Here is a 26,526-nt window from a genome sequence, read left to right as displayed (position 1 = left end):
TATTTATTTACCAATAAGGATTAAATGAAATGAATTATTTTAATGGAAATAAAGGAATTATAAGAAAATCAAAATAAGTTTTCATTATATATCCTTATAAAATTTTAATTCTCAGAACAAAATATTAAAATTAATTTACGAAAAATTCTAATTCAAATCAATATAAATATTTATTAGTTTTCAGAAATAAATAATTAAATTTGTACAGAATATGAAACAAGAAAAATAAATAATAAATATATAAATTTATAAATCAATTAAATAAAATTTAAATTTAAATTAAATTTAAGTTATGCTCTGTTTTACAATAATGTTATAATTTCAAAATTCAAAAATCAAAAATTTAACTTTATCAATTTAAAAACAGCGATAATAAAATAGTTTACATTGTAAAAATTAATAAATGATACATCTAATAAAAGTATAAATTATTTATTTACATATAAGGATTTCATTGAAAGATTTATATCAATAATAAATAAGAATTTTATGAAAAAATGAAATGTTCATTTTAATCCTTGATAAAAAAATATTCTATTGATTCTTAAGAAATAAATAAAATTATTAATTAATAAAATCATTTTTTAATAAAATTAAAAAATGCTGAGTTAATATAGAAACAAAAGTTTTAAACATTCAAAATAAGAATTTTATGAAGAAAAAAAGTGCTCATTTTAATTCTTGATAAAGTCAACTAAATATTTTATTATTTTTTTGAAATAAATAATATTAAATTACGAAAAAAATTGCTTGTCAAGTATGTTTATATGGGCTTAATTAGAAAAATTAAATAAATAATTATTAAAATTTAACTTTGTCATTTATAATTTATTATTATACATTGATCTTATAAAAAACAGTAAAAATTAATAATATTTATGTGATGGAGAAACTTAATTTATATATTATGATTAATAAGACAAAGTATCAAAAATAAAAAAATTAATTAATTGAATATTATTTAAATTTAAAATTAAACAAAACTTGTGAAATTCTCTATAGTATTTAATAATTAAAAAAAATGTCAAAATGTTTTTGTGTAAAATAAATTTCCGGTTTATTTGAAGTATTTAAATTGTCTAATTGTGAGAGCTGTTAATTAGCTCGGTTAATTTTTGCATGTGTAAACTAGTATTTTATTCAGTCATTTTAATTAGTGCTGGTCAAATGAGTTTTGAGTATTTATGTTTTTAATTATAAAGTATTAATGCCTGTTTCAGATTTCCTCTACATCCGTAAAAACGAAATAATAGTGAACCCTTACTTCGCCAAGTTCTCTAATTTTACACACGACCTTGATAAATTTTACAAGGATATTACCGGAAACAACACAATTTCGAGTGTTTATAAATACAGCAAGATCGCCTGGAACTTTCTGAAAGAAAAATATTTAAACAACGTGCCATTCGCCAAAGAAGTGGAATCAATAATTAACGAAATAATCTCGGAAATCTCCGAACTACAAAATATACCGACAATAAAGTACTTCATGAACAAATGCAATGAATCATACGAATTCATTAAATTCTACTATGAATACTTTATAGTCGAAACAAACTTCCAGTACGTTTTAACCACTGTTTATGCCAAGCTCACAGATAAAACACCGACGGCTTTAGAAACTGACAACAGGTACGTACGTAGCATAGTATCAATGTATTAAATTTTATTCGCACAACTTTCATTACACGATGCTCCTAATTTTGCCAAAGGTATTTAATTAGTTGAAACAAACGTCACCCACCATCACCCAACATATTTTAGTAATCGATACATTTGAATAGACGAGCAAAGGGAAACAAGTAAAAATGGTAGTGCATAATAAAATGTAACCAATATTGTAGGTTTAAAGATATCCAGTCCGTATTCGAAAGTGTTCGATTCTATTGTTAGATATACTTTATGGAAATTTAAACAGCGTTTAAAAATGAAAAACCGTCCTGTTTTCAATATTTTGCACATTTAAATTTCCATAAGGGATCCGGCATACGGTTCAAGTACACGAAAGCTCAATATTTACAGAAAGAATAATGAATATTTAATTAATTATTGTAAATTTCAGGCTGCGAGCAGCTAAAACTAAGTTTATATTTGACCCAAACGAAGGTATAATGCTGTTAGAACAAAAATTACCCATGTCTTGGCATGCTTTTAATGAAACTCCACGTTATCAGGTAGGTAATTCTACTAATAAGGGTTCCGTACGTATTTCGCCATTTTTTTTTTTCCTTCGACTGGATTCATCAGATTAAAAATTAAACGTTTCTTTCGCAGGAAATACCGGAAATAAAGGCCATTTACGGATTAAAGGACTATTTCGCCACATCGCAAATATCATTTTGGAATTTGTATAATAAATTCCAGCAACTCTCCAACCCCGCTGATTGGCTTCCTCCGTTTAAAGGTAAATAGAGTAACTAGTTTTGCCAAGACACACTATGTTATGTCACTTTCCTGTCAAGTGCCTTTGTCTCTGAGGCACGAAATAACTGGCTTTACAATTTTATAGCTTGTTCGTTATTAAAGAATAATAATAAGAAAGGATTCAATCTCCAAGGAAATCAAATTTATAATTAAAACCTCTGGCTCAGACACGATGATAAATTTAAATTGGTAGATAAATTGTTTTGGAAATATCCACGTAAATGTTTGAAATGTCGTAATTTTGTTCCCAGGTTTTTCAAACTAAAGGGGATGTATGAAATTCGATATGGCCTATTTATACACCCTATATTTTTTAAACGTCACTCAATACAGACACAATGTAAATGTTTGTAAACGTTTAAGTCTGTTTTTATACAACCATTATATTTATTTTATTCACTCAATAACGCGGGCAATTATTTAAATTAGTCCCAGATTATAATTAATGTTTTGGATTCCTTTAATTTACAGAAGGTGAAATTAATTCGTTTGTATTTTTTACCTTGTATTCACAACCTGAAGGTCGAGTTAAATTTTGTGTAACTTGAAAAGACAGCGACCATTCCAGAAGATTTAATTTTTATGACGGAAATCGTAGTAACACTTTCGATTTAAACGGTCAATTCGTGATTAAAATATTTGAAAAACAATCGATGTTTCAGAAAAGTACAAAAGCTCTTTTACACTGATTTAACTCAAATCCGAAAGGTGAGAAATAAAAGAAATATTGGTTTAATTAATGTGTAACGTTACCGTTGTTGTATCAGAAAACAGAAAACATTTTGCAATTAATAAGTTAACTAAAAAATTAAAACATTTTGGAAGAAAAGTATATTTTAATAAAAAATTAAATAAAAAGTTAAATTAAGCAAAAAAAAAAAAATGTTTTATATGGAGTAAAGTTCTGTAAAATTAATTTATATTTTATAGGTTAGGTTAGAAAAAGAATAAGATATTGTTTAATTTAAATAGTACATATATAAAATTATTATTAATTAATTCAACAAAATATATGAAAGTTAATTTGTATTTTATAGTTAATTTTAAAATAATCAAATAAAAACGTACAAAAATTAATATTTATCTAGATTTTGATCAAATATGAATAGTGAAAATTACAAAATATTTATTATATTAAATTTTTTCATTTTTTAAGTTTAATAGTAATGTTTTAATAGTAACTGGTGGTACTGGAAACTAAAATATTTCAAAATAAAAGATTAAATACGAATATTTTAATAAATAAATATTTAAGAATACAAAATATTTCTTATAAAACAAAAATGTGTATACAGGAATTTAATTAAAATTAATTAATTAAAATATGTTTTTGCTGAAAAGAAAGTTTTAAATATTTAAAATATTTATTATCAGAAAATAATTAAATTAAAAGATCAAGTTTAATCAAGGAGAAAACAAAAAATTTATTATAACAAAGTACTCATTTTATTTTTTTAATACAAAATAAATTATTAAAATTAATTCTCTGAAAAAAATTGTATATATAGTCAAAATTTGAGCAACATTTGTTTTGAAATTTTATTAATGTATTAAGAAAAATGACAAAATTAAGGATTAATATATAATTCAAATAGTAAAGATTTAAATTGTATAAAATTTATGAAACTGTAAAAATGTCCACATAAATAAATTAAGGGTTTGTTTGAAGCATTCAAATTGTTCAATTGATTAAAATGTGATTAAAAATTTTTTTTTTTTATGTTAAAAACTATTATATTAAATATATTACAGCTTCTCATTTCAATAATTAAATTTTTTTCACATATTAATGTTTAAAGCAATTACTAAAAAATAAAAGATTTAAATATATAAAATATTAATTTACAATAAGGATTAAATTAAAAGACTTATTTTAATGAGGAAAAAAGAGAAATTTCTGATAAAAGTAACTTCTTATGTTAGAATTTTATTCTCTGAAATAAAATATGTATAGGGAAACATTGTTTCAGAAAATTTATATTTGTCTGACTTATTAATAAAGAATAGCAAAAATAAAACAGAAATTTAAATAACAAATAATATAAATAAAGCATGTGAAGATAAAATATTATATTTTAAAAAAATGTAGAATTGGTTACATATTTAGTAAATAAATTATCCATTTATTTAAATTGATTAAACGTAGGCGATCAATTAGTGATTAAAATGTTCTGACGTTCCAGAAAAATACAAAAACGCAAATACCAGAGATGAAAAACAAAAGAAATATTTGTTTAATGAAGTAAAATATTTAATTTTACAGCAAAAAATTAAATGTTTAAAGTGCAAAGTTCTCTAAGTTTATATTTTATAGGTTAAGTAATAGTAGTAGGTAAGTAATCTTATGGAAACGAACAAAAGCCAATATTTGTGTTGATTTTACTCAAATACTGGTAGTGAAAAATAAAATAAATATTTTTACGTTACAGCTATTTTTTCCATAACTTTTTAATACTAATTGATAAACTAAACTAAAATGTTTTAAAACTCAAATTTAAATGCGAATATTTTAATAAAAAAATTAAAATTTAAAAATACAAATATTTATTATAAAATAAAAATTTATATGCAGGTATTAAATTAAAATATACATTTTTACTCGAATTCTATATTCAATAATATTTTGTATTGTTAATATCAATCCAAAATTGACAATTTTTATTTAACAAATCGCGGCAATATGTTGGACTACAATTAACAATTCGTATGGTAAAATGTTTAAAAAACAATGTGACATTTTAGAAAAGAACATGTGTTGATACGTTTGTATTGATTTTGCTCAAATACGAATGGTGAAAGAGAAATATTTGTCACAATGTTACAGTTTTACTCACTGTTTTTCATAAAAAATGTTTTAATACCATCGATACACGAAGTAACAAATTTAAATATTTTAAAACAAGTACAAGTATGAGTGGTTGTGACACATATATAATAAAGTATCAGTTTATAGGAAAGACATTTTTTAAAAGTCAGTAGTAAACAATAATGGATTAAATAAATACATATATAAATTAATATTAATAATTAATAATTATGAATTGTCAACGTAATATCCAAAGAATACAAAGAACATTATTATCAAAGTGAGTAAATAAACAAAAAAACACAAAACAGTATTAATATTAAACTGATTAAAGCTTGAATATTAATTAAAATGTGAAAAAACAAAGGCCAAACAAAAGTGCAAGAATCAAACAGACAACAAGCAGACAGCACATGGTTTTTCATTGCACTAATCAATATTTGTACGTGTAAATTAATAATAGAACTAGGTCCACGTAATCGCGGCTTAACATGTCAAAAGCAGCCGCAATTTCCACGAAATTAGAAAATAAACTCGTGCACGTACAAAGTCCGGCAAATTAAACAAAAATTTCCACATTAAATATCACAATTAGATCAATTAGCTGATAACTGAACCGTCGGAATTAGTTAATATACTATCTGGCGACAAACTATCACTCTGTAATACAGACAGAACTGATTTACGGTCTTGTAGCTCGAGGCGGCGGAAAGAGCATTCTCGTTACAACGGGCTCGGACCGAAATTGCCTTACTCCACTGAACACTTTTAAAAATAAGTCCAAGTTGAAAAAAATAAAAGAGGAGAACCCGACCCCGGCTGCACCCACACATTTTATTTACGAAATTAATCCCCCCTATCTGATGTTCTTGCGACGTGTATATTCATTTTTTTTTTTTTTTCTATTTTAACGTTTCCAGGACAGGCGATGCTTATTGGAAGCAAATATTACGTTACGTTTGACAGGAAATATTACGATTTCCAGGGTGGCTGCACCTATCTTCTAGCGACAGATTTCCGAGATCGGAATTTCACTTTGCTCGCCTCTTACGATGTCACCGGTCAATCCAATGAACTCGTACTTATCGTTAATAACACTGTTGTCCACATTGATGTCTTCAAGAACGTAAGTAGCCAACTTTTTTATTTACAGCTAATTGAGTTAACTAACACAAAATTTAGGTAAATTAAGTAAAAAAATAACTGTTTGAAATATGCTATTTTGAAAAAAATATTTTAAATTGGAATATATATTTTCGTTTATTTTTTATTTAGTAACAATATATAATGTTTGCATTTTAAAAATAATTTCAAATAAATTTTCTAAAACTTAAAGCATGTATCAAAATCTGACGTTTCAATAATGGCTTTTTTATATCGGTTTTGTTAATATACATGGTACAAAATATGAACTGCAACATTTAAAAATTTTTGTAATACAATATTAATGTTAAATGGAAAACAATTCAACAACAAAACTAATAAAAAAAATATATATATTTAAACAAAAAAATTGTGAACAAAATTTTAATGGATTGAAAAAAGTTTTATTTTATATGAAATAACAATTTATGTTTATAGTTTAAAAATAATTTTAAATTAATTTTGTAAAATTCATCATATATGAAAATATTTTTAAAATATTTGTTGGTTTGACGAAAGTACCAAAATTTAATTTTTTATTCATCACAAGAGATATAAAATTAACAACTAACAAAAATTTTAAACTATTTTATATACATATAATTACATAAATTTTATTATTTTTATAAAAAAAAAATAAATTAAACAAAATGATTAAAGCAAAAATTTATTATATATTTTTTTTATATTTATGAATCAGTTTTGTATAAATTAAGTCTTCTTTCAAAATATTTTAAAAATATTCTGACGCTTGAGAAATGCACAAAATATTGATATTTTTATATATTTTGTTCAAATACAAGAAAGAATGTTTTATATTTTTATATATTTTTTATATATTTATATATCAAATACATGGGATAAAATATGAGAAATATTAAATAATAAATAAATAATTTTACAACTTTTATAACATATTTTCAACAATTAAATACATTTTTACATATAAATTAACTATATTTTAATAGGAAAATTTGTGAAACTATAAACTATTTTCAAATAAAAGTATAAATTCAAATATAATATAGAATATGGAAATTTAATTAAATTTAATTCTTTTATATGGAGTTATTTTAAATTAGAAACATTTTAATAGGGAAATATATAAACTATTTTAAAATAAATGTATAAATCCAAATATTTTAATGAGGACAAAATTAAATTAAATATAATAAAGTTATGATTTTAGAGAATTGAATTGTGTAAAAATTTTCAAAATATTTTAATATTAACTAAATGTTGAATTTTTTGTATTGATTTTGTTCAAATATGAGGTATAAAATTTGAGTAATATTTGTTAAATAATTTTATAGAGTTTTATACATAAAACATTGACATTAAATTAAAAAATATTTTAATAGGAAAATTTATAAAACTATTTTAAAATAAAAGTAATAATTTAAATATTTTAATAAATAACATATAGTTATTTATGATTCCAATATTTTAGAGAAATTGTTTTATTATTTTATGTACGGTTATTTATGGTGTTAATAATCTAAAAATAATTTCAAATCAATTTTGTGAAACTCAAAGCTTGTATCATAAAAATTAATTAAATTAAATAAATATTTGAGTTTAAATATTTAATTTAAGAGAAAATTTTAAATGAATTTTCTAAAAATTTTAATATTAAATAAATGTTTAATTTTTTGTATTGATTTTGTTCACAAAACATATATGATATATGAGTAATATTGTTAAATAATTCTACAGTTTTCAACAACAAACTATCTAAAGTAAAAGTTTCACTATAGAAATTAAATTGAAATTTAGTCTTATTTTATATAGAATTATTTATATTAGTAGTTTAAAATCAATTTTGTAAAACTATGCTGAAAGTTCCATTTATGTTAATTTTCATATTATTTGAACTGAAATAACCAATCTGTGTTGTTACCTGACATGAAAGGACAAAAATTCATTACTATATTTAATTCAATCAAATATGAAGGATGAAAAATTAGAGAAATATTTTTTTATCAATGTTAGTTTTTCATTTCAAAAATTAAAGTTAAACAAATACGAATATACAAAAACATAAACAAGGTAAATATTTTAAAATATTTTAAAATTAAATATTAAATGGCTTCAATGAAGAAAAAATTAAATTAAACCATAAAAACCATAAAAGTGTTTTATAAATATTTGATTTTAAAGCAAAAAATTATGTGGGAAGCAAATTAAAAGTTGCATTATTCTCGAGGTTTATTTTATTCCGTTGATATTATTCTACAAATATCAATTTTTATTAAACAAGTTGTACTCAAATTCACATGCTAGAAAGTTTAAAAAATAACATGTGATTTTAGAATTACCTTTCATAAAGCCGTTGTCTAGGTCGATGTCAACATTCATGTTTTTGAATAAATATTAATAAAAATGCAGGAGAATTTGTTCATGTTTTTAACGCAGATAATATTGTTTCAAATATGTTGGAAAATATTTTCCGTATATACATTCACATTTTCTTTTAAAATTTCTATTGAAGCGTTATTTTATTCAGAGGTAAATATTTTTCTTTCTCAAACACTTCAATAACATTTTTGAAAAGTGTGCCCACACAAATTATTATGTGCCGGTTTATTTGAAAGTTCGTTAGTATTTCATTTCTTGATTGACGTAACATTTATGCACCTGAAATTTCACTGAATTACTAACTAACCGTAATTTAATCTAGAATAATTTTATAATTAATAAAGTTTACTTATGCAAATTAAACAAAATATTTCGCCGTGCAAATACAGAAAATACGAAGGAGCACTCGCGGACAGGATAAAGATAAAAACATGCGGCAATGCCAGTTAATTACAACGTCCTGTGAATTTGCCAGTGGATTCGGAATGTGCAATTTTTTATGCCCATCCAACTGGATACATTTTAAATCGATAAATCGTCCAATACAATGAGTTTGAGTGATTAATAAACTGGCAAATTTACTAGTTTGTAATTGATAAATACTGGTTTTTACGAAGTTACTGAATTAAAATCCTTTTTCCCCATTACACAAAAATCTACTTACTATACATGGAAATTTAATCCAATTTTAATCCTGGAAAGGAGAGTACTAGTATAGTAGTATTTCAGCGAAAAATCGATGGTTTTCATAAACGGTAGTTTTTCTTGTGAATTTTATGTGACGGGAGTTCGTTCAATAAGCAATTAAAACAACACAAAACGGTGGAATGCTTTACAGTAAAGCGAAATTTGAATAAAGGTGTTTTAATCTGGAGATTAGTTTTGCCTTCATTACTGAGAAAACGGTAATCTTCATTGTAATTACAAAGTGTGTAAAACAAAATTGTTATTATTTAAATTAAGTTTGTTGTTTGGGAGTTTTTGTAACTGTTGAACAATTATGATCAGTTACGTTGTGAAATCTGTGGCTAATAAACCGGTAAATTTACTAGTTTACAATTATGCTGGAATCGATAAATAATCCAGCGTTTTAACAATTTTCTGGATGAACGATAAATTATTAGCCGGTTAATGTTGCAAAAAGCAGATAATCATGGGGAGATTGAAAGAATTGCAGAATCGCATTTGATTCAATAACGCACATTCCCTTTAAAATGGAACGTCACACACAATAGAATGGAGAGAATACTGTGAAAATGTTATATAATCACCACAAACGCCCCCAATTATAACGGATTACGATAATCATCAAAATATAGGTAAATTGATTTCAGTTTTGGTATTTATGCGATGAAATGTATAGATGTTAATCGGTGTCGTCGATAAATAACGTGCGAAAACCGGTGTAGGATTTATCGTGCAGGTTTCTTACACGTATTGAAACTGTTAAGTCATTCGTACAAGTTGAATATTGCGAGCTGCAGGAGCACAAAACAATTGAAATATAGATGGTATGAAATGTTTCCTTTATATTACTGAATCTGCAAGTTCTGTTCTGTTCTGTTCTGTTCTGTTCAGCAGCGGCCCGAGGCAAACAAGTGAAACAGAAGGGGGAAAATAGAGTGGAATTGAATTAGTTCATACTACATGAAATCATCTAGCCGTACAAGAAATAATTGAAGAGCACTCATCTCGTATACCTTTTGTCCATTTTGTCTTCGAACATTTTACGTCGAATCGAATGTCACAGTCTAACCAATGTAAATATCAACGGGGTACAAAAGATATTACAATTTTTATAAATAAATATATATTTAATAAAAAAATATATTAATCACTAATTTAATAGTTTTTACGAAATCATAGTACAGCAACATAATTCTATTATTATCAACGTTCTACAAGTGAGTTCATGCCACGAGATCAACCTCAGTTCCGACTTGAGAATTAGTTCAGAATTAAACCGTTTATTAAATAAATAATAGTCAAATAGTCAAATATTTGAACTATTTGGTGATCGAGGTAAACTTCCATTTAATATTTAGAAGGTCCCTTTGAATTTCTAACAAGACGGTGGTCTCGTGTTATCATGAAGAAGCAGAGTGTCTCCTCTGTGGACTAATGAAGCTCACCTTAGAGTAAGTTTATCACTTGGACCCTTGGTAGGAAGTTATTATGTAAAATTCCCAGCTACTATAGTCATCAAAATCTTTCTGGGGTTAAGACTTTTTGTAAATACCGTTCCATCAAGTTTACCAACTTGAAACCCATTGTCCAGACTAGCGAGAATTGTCGTAATCAACCGATCAATAAAAGGCTCATTTGAGTTGACTGGAACGAGAGAACTGGCAATTGTTAAACGCCTAATTTTGTTATCCTCACTTAATTTATGTGGAATCCATTTATCTAACCTTTTGATGAGACTCATGGCATGAAGCCTCTTTCTAATGGCTGATTCATCACAGTTTAATGACGGACGTATTTCCAAATATGTTGTATCAGGATTTTCAACGAGATTTTGATTAATTTCTTCGTCGCTACAGGTTTCAGGACGATCTGGATGTTGTTCATCTTCACTCTATTCTTCGTCACTTTTAAACCAAAGTTACTTACAGCATTATAAATATAAAATTAAAAAATTCACTTTAAACTATTATGAAACATAATCTTATAACTATAGTTTTTAGCTTTTTAAATTAGTTTAGTTTTATAAAAGGGTATTTATTTAAATTTAAGTATGTAATTAGATAAAATTAATTATATTATATTATATTATCAACATATCGAAAATATTATTTTCTATTTAAATTTTACTATTAAAATAAAAAAAAATCCTTTAATATGAGATTTTCCATTGCATTTATCAAATTATTGATACATATTTACAAAAGAGTAAATAAAAAATAAACACCTAAATTATTTTATTTTTGTTTTTGAAGAGACAGTTAATAATTCCATTTTTATTCGAATTATTGATGTTTATACGGAAAATGCAATTTATTTTTTTTACAAATATTTTAATACACAAAACATACATTTAAATTTGTATTTGATGATTTCAAAAAAAAGCATATTTCAAAAATTTAAATAATTTAACAATTTAAAATTTAACGCTACAATTTTTTTTGTGTTAATAAATTTATTAAACTGTTGATAAAAATATCTTTTACATTTCTAGTATATACAAGCTTATTATAATTAAATAATATGTTAAAAATAATCAAAAACATAATTAGAGTAAACATTTTATTTAAATATTTTTTATTCATGTCAATTTTTGATAATTTTAAATTACATAAAATGTATGAAACCGCTTATAATAAAGAAAAATTTGAAAATAATTAATAACCTAATTTATTTAGATTTTTCTCGTAATTAGGAAATCCATTTTTAATTAAATATTTTATTTATTCATTTTATGATAATCTGGATTTAATTAATTAAATTATTTTTCAAATTCAATTTAAAATTCCATTTGATACACAATTTTTTGTGAACTACTGAAAAAATTAAAGTAATTTTTTGCTTATATATTTATTTTATTTTATCTTATTTTAATTTTAAATTTTATTTATTATTTTATTTATTTTATTTAATTTATTTATTTTATTTATTTTATTTATTTTATTTATTTTATTTATTTTATTTAAATTTATTTTTTTTATTTTATTTATTGAATTTATTTTACATTTTTATCTCGTTTTCTGTTGAACTTTTATTAATTTTTTTTAAAGAAATTTACTTATTATTTAGAAATGGTTAAAAAATTTCGGTTTACTTATGAAACACCCTGTATATAAGATATGATTAGTATTAATTATTATTTCTTTTATAGTAATAAAAATATAATTTTAAATCTTTACAAAAGCTATATAAATATTCTTTACATTTTCGTATTAAATTTGTTAATTAAAATGAGGAGTAAAAATATTGAAAATCCTAATTTTAAAATTATCATTTAAAAAATAATTCATCATTAAATAAGAGATATAATAAATTATGTATGTATATGTATGTAAGTTGGCAAATTTTAATAGATTCAACCTGAATAATCGTTTGTTTTCACAAAGCTTTAGAAGTTGGAACACTTAACGCTAAAATACTGTTTATCTTTTCCCGAACTCCAATATAAAGTGATGCGGTAACAAAATAAATATGTGCACAAGTAACATTAATCCAGAATTTTTCGCAAATGTTATTAACGTACCCAATTTTGTTTCAGATCGTGAAAGTAGGCAATTCGGAGTATCTGCCGGTAGAGATCGGAAATACCTACGTATATAGGGATGCTGACATGGTAACTGTCGATAGTCCATTAGGGTTCTTACTAAAATGCAATATGAAATTTCATATTTGCAATTTAGAATTATCGGGTAAGTTTACGCATACAGAGATCGACGGAATTTCTGTTCAGTATCAGTATCTGTTACTGCCGCTTATTAAACAATGTATTTGTTGAATAAAGTGGTCTGTAATTAATACGCCAAATCGAACAATCACTGTTTCAATTAAAATTAATTTTTTATGAATCCATTAATAATTAATTTGCGTGGAATATTTAAATGTAGGTTGTACCAAGTAAAATTGGATTCTGTTAAATAAACGGAAATTAGTCATGCAATAAAACTAACAGGTCTTGCGATTAATTAATTTAGTTAAATCTATTTCAAGTTTACAACGAACATTTAATCATGACGCTTTGTTTAAACGTACATAAAATTGCTGCGGTTTTACTAATATGTGCATAGCACAATTTATCTCACCTTGTACGTTTAGCAAAATAAAATAAAATAAAATAAAAATAAACGAAGTGCATTGAAAATAAAAAGTAATAAGTGGAAATAATTCTTTCACAGGATGGTATTTCGGAAAGACAGGAGGATTAATGGGAACATTAAACAACGAGCCTTCCGACGATTTCCTGCAATCGACTAAAATAAAAGCAAACCAGACTAATATCGAAAGTTTTGCTAATAGTTGGTCCATAAAACACAATTGTCCGACGAAAAAACCAACCAGGAAACGTAAAACGCAAGTGAAGCCCGCGATCAAAAAACTCTGCGACGAATTCTACACGAGTGACATGTCAGATTTGGCGGATTGTTTTTCGAAAGTGCCCAAGGCGCCATTTATGCAGATGTGTTTGAACGGTGCAACGGAAGAGGAAGCCTGCACCTCTGCAGTCGCCTACATTGAATTATGTTTGTATCAGGATACACCGTTGCGAATTCCGGACGTTTGTGTCAAGTAAGTTAACCAACCTATTAACTTCAAATATACATGCACAAACACACTCTCTCTTCAGTGCTGTTCTGTTTTGAACCTAACATATTTGTATCATTTTCACATGGTAACTGATTAAATTCGCTTCCTTTGCCATAATGTTTGTTCTGGTCGATAAAGGAAACCCACAAATTAAGATTTTATTAATTATTGCGTATGGTCTAAATTATTTAGGATTATCTGTGTGTAGGGTGGATTTAACATATTTAAAAAAAAAGTCAAACAACATCTGTTAAAATTAACTTCTTGTGCTTGTTTGGTCGCCTGATGGGGGAAACCCACAGTTTCTAATAAGTAATGGCAAATTATTTTTCCTAAACTATTTAACTATTTTAAATCTGTAATTTCTTAATGTGATTTCTGATTTAATATTTTCATATAATTTTGAAATAATCTTTGTTTAACTTCAGTTTCATTATGTTTGTTCTACAGATTGATGGGGGAAACCCACAAGTTAATTTTTAATGTGTTAATGTGCAAATGGTTGTTTTAATTATATAAAAATAAACTTTAATGAATTTTTTCAATAATTGATAAACATAACATATTTAAATAATATTTACAGAATGACTTGTTAAACTCATTTTTACGAAATGCTTCTTCTATTGCTTCATGAGAAATCCCACAATTTCTAATACGTAATATCAATTTTTTCTAAATTATTTAATGATTATCTGTAATTTCTGAATGTGTAGTGGATTTAATATTTTTATATAATTTCGAAATAATCTCTGTTTTGGGGGAAAACCATAAGTTACAGTAAAGTTGCATTTATTTTTAATTTACTTTAAGAATTGCCTGATGAATTTTTCCCTTACTTGACAAATATATTATAATTAAATAATTTTTACAGAATGGCTATTTAAATTCATTTTTACGAAATGTTTGTTCTGTCACTCGATGGGGGAAACCCACAATTTCTTAATAAGTAATACCAACTGTTTTTTCTAAGTTATTTAATAATTATCTTTAATTTCTGAATATGTGGTGGATTTAATATTTTTATATAATTTTGAAATAATCTCTATTTAAGTTAATTTTTAATATATTTATTCTATGGATTAATGGAAGAAACCCACAAGTTTATTTGTAAAGTGTTATTGTGAATAGTTTTTTTAATTAACTTATTTAAAAATAAAGTTGATTGATTGCAATTTACATTAAGAAGTGCCTAATGCATTTTTTCCTTACTTCATAAATATAACATAATTAAATAATTTTTACAGAATGACTATTTAAATTCATTTTTACATTTATTCTGTCGCTATATATTTATTCTGTGGATTAATGGGAAAAATCGATTTGTGAGATTTGTTGATGAATTGCTTTCTTACTTGATAAATATAACATAATTAAACAAATTTTACAGAATGTCTATTTAAATTCATTTTTAAGAAATGTTTGTTCTGTCACTTGATGGGGGAAACCCACAATTTCTTAAGTTTCTTAAGTAATACCAAATGCTTTTTTCTAAATTAATTAATGATTAATGTAATTTCTGTGTGGTGAATTTAATATTTTTATATAATTTTGAAATAATATTTGTTTAAGTTAACGTCCTGTCTAATATGCATGTTCTGTGGATTTATGGGGAATCCCCCACTATCTATTAAGTCATGGTAAATGTTTTTTTCTGAATTATTTAAAGATTATCTGTAGTTTACGCATGAGTGATCAATTTAATATATTTATATAATTTCCAAATAATTTCTATATAAATTAAGTTCCTTTTTGTATTTGCTTTCGCTTTATGGGGGAATCCCATATAAATACGTTGTTTTTTCTAATTTATTTAAAAATAATTGTGTTTGTTTGTAATTTTCCGTGGGGATTATCAAATGTAGCACGTGCACGTACGGCGAATTTAACATATTTATATAATTTCCAAACAATAACTGTATAAATATATAGGGGAAAGCCACAAGTTAATTGCCGTGTCAAATAGTCTTTCTAAATAATTTAAAAATAGCTTTGCGGCTGTTTGCAGTTTCCCTTAAGGATTATGTAATGTAGTTTGTGCATGTGAATTAGGACAAGAAATTTGTATTAAAACAGTCGGTAACATTGAATTATGGTGGTCTAAAACACACATCTGAGAATACCGGACACTTGTGCTACTTATTATCATTCCTCTATGTTCTTGGTGCCGTGTAATAACATCATCATTTTATATAAATTAGGTCTTGCCTTTGTTTAGTCAGATTATCTCCCTTCAGTCTGCACGGGCTCCGGTTTTTGCTTAACTAAAATAATTGCTTCTCGACAGTGCCATTAAATATATTTATATGTAATAAGAAGTTACGCCGGTATAAGATTTTCTAATGTAAAATGGAACGAAAGTAACCACTTAGAATATACTTCCTTTCAAAGCACTTAAACCGCTGGAGGCCGTACGCCACTATCTTTAAATTTAACAAATTGTATGCCCTAAAACTCAACTATTACGTTTAACCCGCACGGAAATAAATGAATTTTTCTGCTCGTATAATTCAGATGCAAGCTCCTAAACGGCACGGAAATTGAGGAGGGCAAAAGCATCCGACTGTCGCAAAGCCAGCTACCGGAGACGGCGGACGTGGTGTTCATAGTGGAGGCCAAGCCCTGCAACACCAACGTGAGGAGGACGAAAAACATGGACATCGTGCTGGACTCCATAAACAAGGAGCTGATCGGTCGGAACTTCACCGACAACAAATTCGGCGTCGTGGTCTTTGGAGGCAGTGGTGTGTACCGGGAACCTCGCAGCGTGGTCGTTAACGGCAACATCTTTTCGCCGGCCAAGGATGCCGGCAGGCACTTCGACAGGATTCCCATCAGTAGGACGACACGAATTGTTTTATAAAGTTGGTGTTTATAATTTTGTTGTTGTAGGTGGCGGAAACGTGGACGTTTTCGAGGCTGTGATGTTCGCCCAACAATTAGTATTCCGTCCCGGAGCCGCGAAGATTTTCATACTTATGCCGTGCAGCAAATGCGACGAGAACAAAATGGAGGTGGGATTACGTTTTTATCGTGAGATGTGAATAATAACGACACGTTCGCATTTCAGTATGATTATTCGACTGTCCAGTCGCAGTTGTTCGAGAGCTCCATCGCTTTGCATATTTTGATGCACGCCGAATTTTCCCAGCACAGGGACAGGGATAATAAAGTATACGGTGAGTTTGGTCGCTTAAAAATATGTTGTTATTTTCATGGTGTTTACCCTTTCAATTTGGTTAATGAATCATTTGTGTATAGAGTTTGACCAATTAATTAGTAAAGTTGTTTTAATTTAAAGTAGTGTCTAATGTAATTGACAACGAAAACCGCATTTCACGAACAAATCGCAGCGATGAAATGCATCAAAACCGTGCTCACGTATAATTTGCAAATGTTCCCAGGTTTGGACAGCGAAGCGGTCTACACGAAGAAAGATTTGGAGGGTAACCGCAATTTGAAAAAGTACGTGGACCCGCCGAAATCCATTTTGGGGGTTTGCGTGGCTCTGGCAAACGAGATGAAAGGTAAAATTTGTTTTATTAATCGAATTATTGGGTTACAATTGTATCGAATTATTCAAAAGGCAATTTATTAGTGTTGCTCAAAATATAAGCTATGAATCTACCATTGAAATATTTGTGAGTTTCGTTGTCGGGTAAAGTACAGTTTGTTTTATTCAAAGTGTATATGGCTCGCCTTTTGACACGTAGTACACGTTACAGCATTCTAAAAATTGAATGTCAATACTTCATTGTGGAACATCATGTTGATAAATTTAAAACTCTGAACTTTTGTTTTTATTTTCGAGTTTACAATTGCTAAGCGTGACTGCAATTGGACGTTTTCATGTCATTGTCAAGCCATTCACTGTGGAAAAACTTGAACGAACTTATATAAAACTGTAATGATAAATAAAATTGGTTTATTCCTTTTTTTTCCTTAAAGAATAATGGATTTTACAAAGTTTAAGTCAAATGTCGAATAAGTGAAAATGGAAATAAATAAGGTTAATGATTGTTTTAACATTAATGGATTAAATCCATTTACAATAGGTTTAGTTTAGTAAATTGTTTTTTTATATTTTATGTGCCACATCCGTTAATAATAATGGAAAATTGTATTATTCATTTAATATATTTTAATTTAAAATTTTATATAAACAGTATGTATAGTTCAGATAAATTGGTTGGCAACAAGATGTAGGGGGTGAAAAATACATGTAATTTGATGTCTATGTTCAGGCCTTACATTTAAGTGACAGTTTACAATAGTTTATATTTTTTTGAAAAAATCTTTAATAGGACTTTGAAAGACAACGACAAAATTAACATCATAAAATTGGTCAATTTTATAGAGTGGTCATATTAGTCTTTCTAACAGCTGGTATAAAATATAAATGATAGATCACAGAAAGTGTCTTAAATTCACCTTTTCTTAGTAAAGTATAGAGAAAATTTGATTTTTCTGATAATTAAATAGTGGTTTAGAAACTTCCACATTTTTAGCAAAGTCAGTTTTACTAATGCTTAGTCGATTAGTAACATAGTTTCTCATATAACTAAAAATCTCCATTATTCGTTCACCCTGTACAATTTAATAAACCGAAATATTGGAACTTAATTTCCAAAAAATAATTTACAATTTAACTGATGATAAACGTCCATTACAGTAGTTCAGTTATTTATAATAAATGAAGCCAAAAATAAATTTAACAATTTTTCATTCAATTAAAACGTACAGTTTATTTTTTTCCAAATATAACCACACGAATAAATATATTTAAATAGCACACCAAAGTATCAAATATTATATGTATTTCAAAACTCAGAAATAAATTATCTAAACGACAAATTAATGAAGACTATAGGTCTAATCAATATTAAACGAATCACAAACTAAATTTCCATATTATGAAATCATTTTTTGTACATTTGATTACCTTCTTCTCTCAAATGGAATCACATAAATATTTTTTTTGAACAGATATCAATATGTTATGCATTATTAAGCACTAAAATTAAATTGTCCTTTGGCAAAATGAAAAAAAAATATGGTTATAATCTGTTAAAAAGTAATTAACGTTTAATAAAAACTGTAAAACCTAAAAATGAAATAAAAAATCCTGTTAATAATAAATGAAAAATCATTTCATTTCACTATAAAAATCGGAGTCAATTTAAACGAGCCAAGAACACAATTTAATTATTTTTAATTTTCATGCTAAAACAGCAATTAATTTTTTACAATTTGTCAGATTTTGAAATGCTTATACACGCCATACATTTATTGAATAAATGCTTGTTAAAAAATAATAATAGTTTATAAGCAAAAAAGTAATTATTTTATTTTAAAATATTTACCTAAAATCAAAAACTAAATTAAATGTTGTTTATTTAATAAAAATGAAAAAAAATTGTGTTCTATACTTTAGAGCTATTGTTACATGTAGGTTTTATTTAATATAAAAAAAACTGTTGTTGATATATAATCTGCCAAAATATAATAAAATATAGATTTGATTTAATTTTGCGTGTGTTCATCAAAATAAAATAAAAAATAAGTTTAATTCTTCCAATTAAAAATACTGTTTATTATACTAGTTATTTGTTTTAATAAGGTGTTCCATACTTTTCACGACTGTTTGTTTTCAGACATTAAATTTTAGTGAGAGGCTTAATTAAACTTTTAAGAGAATTTTGAAAGACAAAAGAAAATTACATTACAAAAAATGTTCCCAAGATAAATACTAAGAGGTTTTAATACATTCTTAATTAGCAAATTGGACAAGAAAATTGATTGAATCAAAAAACAAATAGAATTATTTCATACTATGAAGTATTTTTTTTTTGTACAAGTTAATTGATTTCTTTCAAATGGCACCAAATATATATTTTTTGTTGTATAAATATCAATGCCTTACTAAGCACCAAATTTAAATTGTCCATCAGTAAAATAAAAAAAAAAAATAGTTATAAATTGTTAAAAAATAATTAACGTTGACGTTATAACGAACCAGATTTGCCAAAAAAGAGGATTTATCATTTATTTATTCTATATTTTGCAGCTTTTGTTACACGTTGATAAATTTTTTTTTAGAATTTATAATAAAATTTAAATCGGTTAAAAAATATTTTGAATGTCTTTAATAATAATTCATAAGTAAAAACTATAAAAAAGTAATTATTTTCTATTAAAATGTTTAATTGGGTCCATTTTAACGAATCAAAATCTAAATAAAATATTTTTCATAAACTAAAAATGAGATTTTTTTTTATAGATTTTATATATTAATTGAATCGAGTAAATTAAATTATTTCATATTATAAAACGTTTTTTAATACATGTTAACTTCTATAAAATGACACATTTTTAGATATCAATTTCTTATAAATTACTAACCAACAAAATTAAATTGTACATCGTCAAAATAAAAAAATACAATAATATTGATCTGTTAAAAATAAATGTTATAACGTACCAAAATCTAAATTAAAAGTTGTATATTCACTAAAATTGAAAAATTATCATGTTTTTCTATATTTTACAGCTTTTGTTACACGTTAATCAACTCTTTTATTATAAACTTGTCTATAGGAAAAATAAAAAATGGGCACATTGATGTTAAAAAAAAATATGATCAGGTTTTATAAAATGCCATTGAATTTAAATCGCTTAAAAGTTAACTAAACGCTTCCTCATCATAATATAAAAAAACAAAATATTCTTTCAATTAAAAAATGTAGTTATAAAGTTATAAGTATTATACTTCTTGTTAAGATGAATAAATTTCAATAAAAAAAATAATCTAATTTATTTTTATCATTACCGGTAATAAAGTTTCAATTGGATTCGGTTTATTCAAAAGTAATTTTTAATAAGATCATTGACTGGTCAGTTCAAACGGGCTCCTGAATGGTATTCAAGCGCACTTGAATAGTTATCAGAGCTTTAAGTTGTGTACGTCTTTATTAATTTTGTAAAGTTCATGAATGTCTGTCTAACAATCAAAGTCTCTATACTTTTAATTAAATTTCATTTTTTTGTTATTACTGCATTTGGCAGTAATCTCGGCGGAATCTGTAAAATAAGCCAAGTTATATAAAGATGAAAACCAATGGGTGAATAATTTAATGCGAATTGTAAATTATTATTTATATATTTAAAATAATATTAATTTTATTTTAAATTAAATAAATAAAATCTTCGGTTTTGTCCATGCTTATCGATTATAATTACACACGAAATGGCCTTTTAATAGAACTAATTTTAATAAATTATATGAATTATAATTACTTAAAATTCTTCTTTCAAATGACACATTTTTAGATATCAATTTGTTATGCATTACCATTGGCAAAATGACAAAAACAATAACATAGTTATGAAAATAGACGTTCATTTTTTTCCACATTTTACAGGTTTTGTTACACGTTAATCTAATATTTTGTATTAGAAACTTCTCTATAGGCAAAAAAAAAAAATGTGATCAAGTTCAGGTTTTATAAAAAAATTAGTTCTTTCAATTAAAAAATATATCTATTATTTATTAAACATCTTGTTAGAATCTACAGTTATCAGATATTTAAATTGTGTATGTCTTTATTAATTTTGAATAGTTCATAGAAATTTGAAGAATCAATTTTTTGTATTTTTCAATAAAGTTCTTATTAAATTGGTATTAATCCTGAGGGTGTCCGTAAAATAAGCCGAATAATATAAAGTTGAAAACCATTGGGTGAATAATTTAATGCGAATTGTCAACGTTCTATATTCATATCAATATTTTCCGCCTGGATAAATTTCGAGCAAATCACAAAACAACCAGTGAAAATTTTTGGGTCCTAGGCGGTGCGGCGTTTTGAGGTGAGAAACCCGTTGTGTATTGCGGCGTCACAGCCTTCCCCCAATAATTTATAATCCTTTTAGTGCAGCGGCGGCATCGGGAACGGTGTATCGGCTTGGCGAAAGGAGTGCTCATTGAATCGTGTTTGTTTTATTTTATTTTATTTTATTTTGTATATGTTTTTGTTTATTTATTTTTTTTTTTTTTTTTGTTCCAGGTGCGATATTCTCGACGAAACCGCTGGTTTCCGGTGAAAAACAAGCGAGAAAATTGTCCGGCGTTTTTGCAAAGCGCGTAGCTCAATCGGCCACGCCGAAAAGCTGTTTGGACTGCGAATGTACCGCGTCCAACTCAGGTGTTTCATACATGGAGTGCAATTCGTGCAGGGGATATATATAGGACACGTGAGTATTTAAAGAGTTTACCGGTCAAACTATTGCCGGAGCTTTCGTTTTTATTGCCCCTCTCCACCGGCCATTTCCCTTTATTTCTTTGCCGTTCCATCTTTTCCGGTTTTCGACCGTTCTGATTGCGACCGCTTATTTTTCCGGATTTCGTATCGGTTTACGTAACACACAATGTATTATTTCGCAATTTGTTATTCATTCATCGAAAGTGTGCGCACGGTCAAATAATATAATAACATTATACAATTAAAGTTTCGGTTTATTTATAAAATAAACATAGCTTCGGGCGCATCACTTTGTATTTTGCACATGGCAATTTCATTAAATTAAAGTTTTATTATACAACACAAACTTCAATTTCGATCAACACGTTGTGGTAAGGTAAGTTTGTTGGATGTGCAAACTTATTTAGGAAAACTTTCGCGAAATGTTACTTACCTACAATTTTCGTTTTAATTCATTCTAATATTAAGTAAAACAATAACACACTTAAGGATCTTAATTAAATTTATTATTATATTAAGCGATGATTAAAACTTTGAAATTTAAATTAAATAAAACTGTAATTGACTGTTTTGAATTTAAAATTAGCATATTTTGTTTTGTCAAGTTTCAAATTGCCAAAACTTAGTTTACGCATCGCTTATTATAAAAAAACAAGTGCTTTAAATCATTTATATTAAATATAATTAAACTACTTTGCCTCTGTTTTGCCAAAAACACAAAATTATATAATTAGTAAGTAAGTTTAAACATGCTGAAAATATTTAAAACTTGTACTCAATAATTAATTTAATTGTAGGTATTCAGACAGAGAATGTTTAAACATACAAATGAATTAACTTCTCAAATTAAGATAAAAAATAGTTTTATTACAAAAAACATCAAATTAATTTATATAATTTTTTAATCAACTATCTATACTAATAAAAACAATTCTAATAAGTTATTTGAATTAGAATTAATTGAAATTAACGTAAATTTTATTTCAACACACATTTATATAAACAATTTATTCCTAAAAATGACTAATTTACAGTTGTGTAAATATAATTAAATAAATATAATAATAAATATAATTCAATAAAATTTTGCTCATATTTTAGAATCATAATTAAAAAAAAAATTATATATATATTTTTTTCTAGTAGAAATATTAATAAATTAATTAAAATGGACACAAATTTTGATTGTAATTATTTACAAGAATACAAATTAATTTATTGAATTTTGCATATTTGCATATAAAATAATTTATGGTATAAATAAAATGTTATATTAATAAACTAATGCTAATAAATTATTTGAGGTAGAGCTGATTAAAATGACGTGCTTATTTTGTTTATATGTGCCTGGTACTGAAGGAATTAACAAAACTAATTTCATAATGTTATTTGAATTAAAATTAATTAACATAATTATTTTACTTATGTTATTAATTTTGAACAACAAAACAACAAAATCCTAATAAATTTATTTACATTTAATTACTGCCAAACACATAATTAAATTACTTTAATAATTATTATTTAAATTTTTTAAGACTTATATAAACTAAAATGATTTCAAATTTCCGGAAACAATTAATTTGAAATTAAAACTTGCAAAACAGTAATAATAATAAAAATAATTCTTGTGAAATTCGTGCCATAATAAAATTATTTACTGCTGTTAATGAATATTCCACTTCATTATGAATGTAAATATGAAAAACGATTGAATTTGCCATAAATTAAGGCATTATTTGCGGTAGAAATTAAAGTGTGTGTCTGTCCTGCAAGTTTAATCACGGGATTGATTTTTTTCCCTTATTCCCCCATCAAATATCCATTCACTTTTCTAACGAAGCGTTTCATTTCTTTTCAGGCATGATGAACCAGGACCGTGCGCCAGGATTTCAAAAAGGATGTAAATAAATAGATTGCGACGTTCTAAACACTTATATTTGAGTTCAGAGTTTATAATGTATGTATTTTAATATTTCATAAATTATAAAGTGATTAAAATTGATTTTATGTTTTTATGTACTTCATGTGGATGGGTTATTTATTTATTATTTACTTGGTCATGCCAGTTAGATTTGTAAGTTGAAAGTTAATTATAAGTAAAGTTTGTTTTGAAACAATAGAGGCCCCGTCAATCCGGGTTAAAACATAATTTGCCAGCAATGTAAATCAAAATATGTACCGGAAATTTTCGAGTAACATATAAATAAACGTGGCAAGGCTAATGTAGTAGGTACAACAAATATAGGGGGTGGCTAGTGTTTGTTGTTCATGTATAAAGTACAGTTGGTTTATGTAATAATGTACGTACGCGTATGAACAGTCAACCGAGTTCAACCCTTTTTACATGTTTCATTACGCTCAACTCTCAAAAGATTTATGCTAAAATATTAATACGATTTTCCAGCTTGTTTTGTAGTTCATCACACACTTTTATCCGTTAACATACGTCTCTATTAAATAATCCTAATTTATTCTATGTATAATTATGTTAAATAAATATTTTTTAATATACTACCATATTTTTTTATTTATCAAATTATGCTACTTCATAATTTTTACCATATTTAAAACAGGCTCGTTATGTTTTTAAATCGTGCATTTGCATTTTAATTAGACTTGTTGTAAATCAACTTTTTTATCAGTATTTTGAACTGTTTTAAAATAAATACACACAAATTAAAACCAAACAAATATATTCTAAGCACTCATTAATAATGTTTATTTTTATAAACATTAAAATAAATTTATTTACTTTTTTACGTTAACCCACGTGTAATTACTTTTATTTACTAAATTCAGAGTAGATTGGGTAGCAGTATAACAAAAACAAATTATATATTATTTTATTTTCAATTATATTTTTTTTAATTTTTTTAGACTTGAAAACAAATTATTTATTAGTAGCTTGATCATATTTTTTATTTATTTACATATTTTATATTTATATAAATTAAAATCAAACAAGTATATTCTAAGGACTAATCTTTACTTAATTTTTTATTACACTAAAAATTAGTGTAATTCTTTAAAGTAAATCATTAATTGCAAATTGTTCACAAATTTTTATCAGTAATTTAGAACAGTTTTTTACTTATTTACATATTTTACATTTACATAAATTAAAACCTTTTATAAAAATTAAAATAATTTTGTTTATATTCAATATATTTTACTTTATTTTTTACTTCATCTAACTTTTAAAAACGTATTAAATTTTTGCTTTTCCAAATTGTTATTTAGTTTCTAGAGTTTCTAGTCTAATATATAAATTTCATTCACAATTTCACATTTTTTTATTAAAATTTTCGAGCAGTATTCATTAATAAAATTAAAATTTATTTATTTATTTTTGTTATATTTATAAAATAAATGAATTAAAATAAAATCGTAGTAGAAATTACGTAAAAATAAAAACTGAACTGAAAAACTATATTAATTTAATAAATTTAATTTAATTTCCATTTAATTTAATTAATTAATTAATTTAAGAAGTATCAAAATGTTATAAAATTTTTACTCAGAGATTATTCATTTTTTTTTGTTTCTTTCTCCCACAAAAATAAATATTTAAATTGAAAATACACAATTTTTTATCATAATTTATAACAAATATATCAGTATTTTGGAAAATAAGTACAATTTTTTCAGTTTTCATTAGTAATGTTTATTTTTATAAAAATTTTATTTTCGATGCATTATATTTATAAAATTTCATTTAAAATTTTGAATTAATCAAAATTCCCGTAAATCTTGTCCAGATTATTCATTTTGCTTGCAAAGCTGTTTAGTCCTACGCATCAATTTATTTTTATTTTCACACAACATTCATTTATTCACAATTTAGTAACTTGAAACAGTTTTAAAATAAACACTAATTGAGACCAAACAAATATATTTTAAGAATTCATTGATTATTTTTATTGTACCTAATTACTTTTACTTAAAAAACTCAACATATAAAAATAAACGCACAACAAAAATTACAATTCAACTTTAAATTAAATCAATTTTTATATGATTATTTATTTTCAGATTGTTTATTTGATTTTCCATGTCCCACTTGTTATATTAAATCAATTTTTAATCAACATATTAGAAACTAAATTAAAAAGAGTAAAACATTAAAATAAATTTATTTATTTAAGCCTACTACATGCAGTTGCTTTTATTTACAAAATTTATCGTAATTGAATGTTAAATCGAATTAAGGACTAATATTTGACGTAAAAGTAGAAGTAAAAATCTTTATTAATTCAGTATTTCTCCAAGTTA

General features: G+C 25.2%; 1 protein-coding gene across 2 annotated transcripts in view; it reads left to right on the top strand.

Annotated features, from left to right (window-relative positions):
* Window positions 1-24,768, top strand: part of LOC109600765 (uncharacterized) — an 81,062-nt gene extending 56,294 nt beyond the window's left edge. Inside the window, exons 31-43 of one of the 2 annotated variants that reach the window (XR_007547094.1) lie at window positions 1,221-1,632; window positions 2,063-2,174; window positions 2,275-2,404; window positions 6,151-6,356; window positions 12,954-13,104; window positions 13,588-13,978; window positions 16,508-16,830; window positions 16,886-17,007; window positions 17,064-17,172; window positions 17,398-17,520; window positions 22,057-22,243; window positions 24,113-24,211; window positions 24,321-24,768. Coding sequence is in view for 1 of the 2 variants with exons in the window: in XM_020016946.2 (XP_019872505.2) it covers window positions 1,221-1,632; window positions 2,063-2,174; window positions 2,275-2,404; window positions 6,151-6,356; window positions 12,954-13,104; window positions 13,588-13,978; window positions 16,508-16,830; window positions 16,886-17,007; window positions 17,064-17,172; window positions 17,398-17,520; window positions 22,057-22,238 (2,261 nt within the window). In the remaining variant the exon portion in view is untranslated. Of the gene's footprint in view, window positions 1-1,220; window positions 1,633-2,062; window positions 2,175-2,274; window positions 2,405-6,150; window positions 6,357-12,953; window positions 13,105-13,587; window positions 13,979-16,507; window positions 16,831-16,885; window positions 17,008-17,063; window positions 17,173-17,397; window positions 17,521-22,056; window positions 22,244-24,112 lie in introns of both variants that reach the window. The other variant, XM_020016946.2, reaches the window with a different exon arrangement.
* Window positions 24,769-26,526: the final 1,758 nt, after the last annotated feature.

This window comes from Aethina tumida, chromosome 1, assembly GCF_024364675.1.
Source record: "Aethina tumida isolate Nest 87 chromosome 1, icAetTumi1.1, whole genome shotgun sequence".
NCBI classification, from domain to species: Eukaryota; Metazoa; Arthropoda; class Insecta; order Coleoptera; family Nitidulidae; genus Aethina; species Aethina tumida.
Note: the sequence above shows the minus strand (reverse complement) of the source record. Positions and strands in the feature narration are given on the sequence as shown.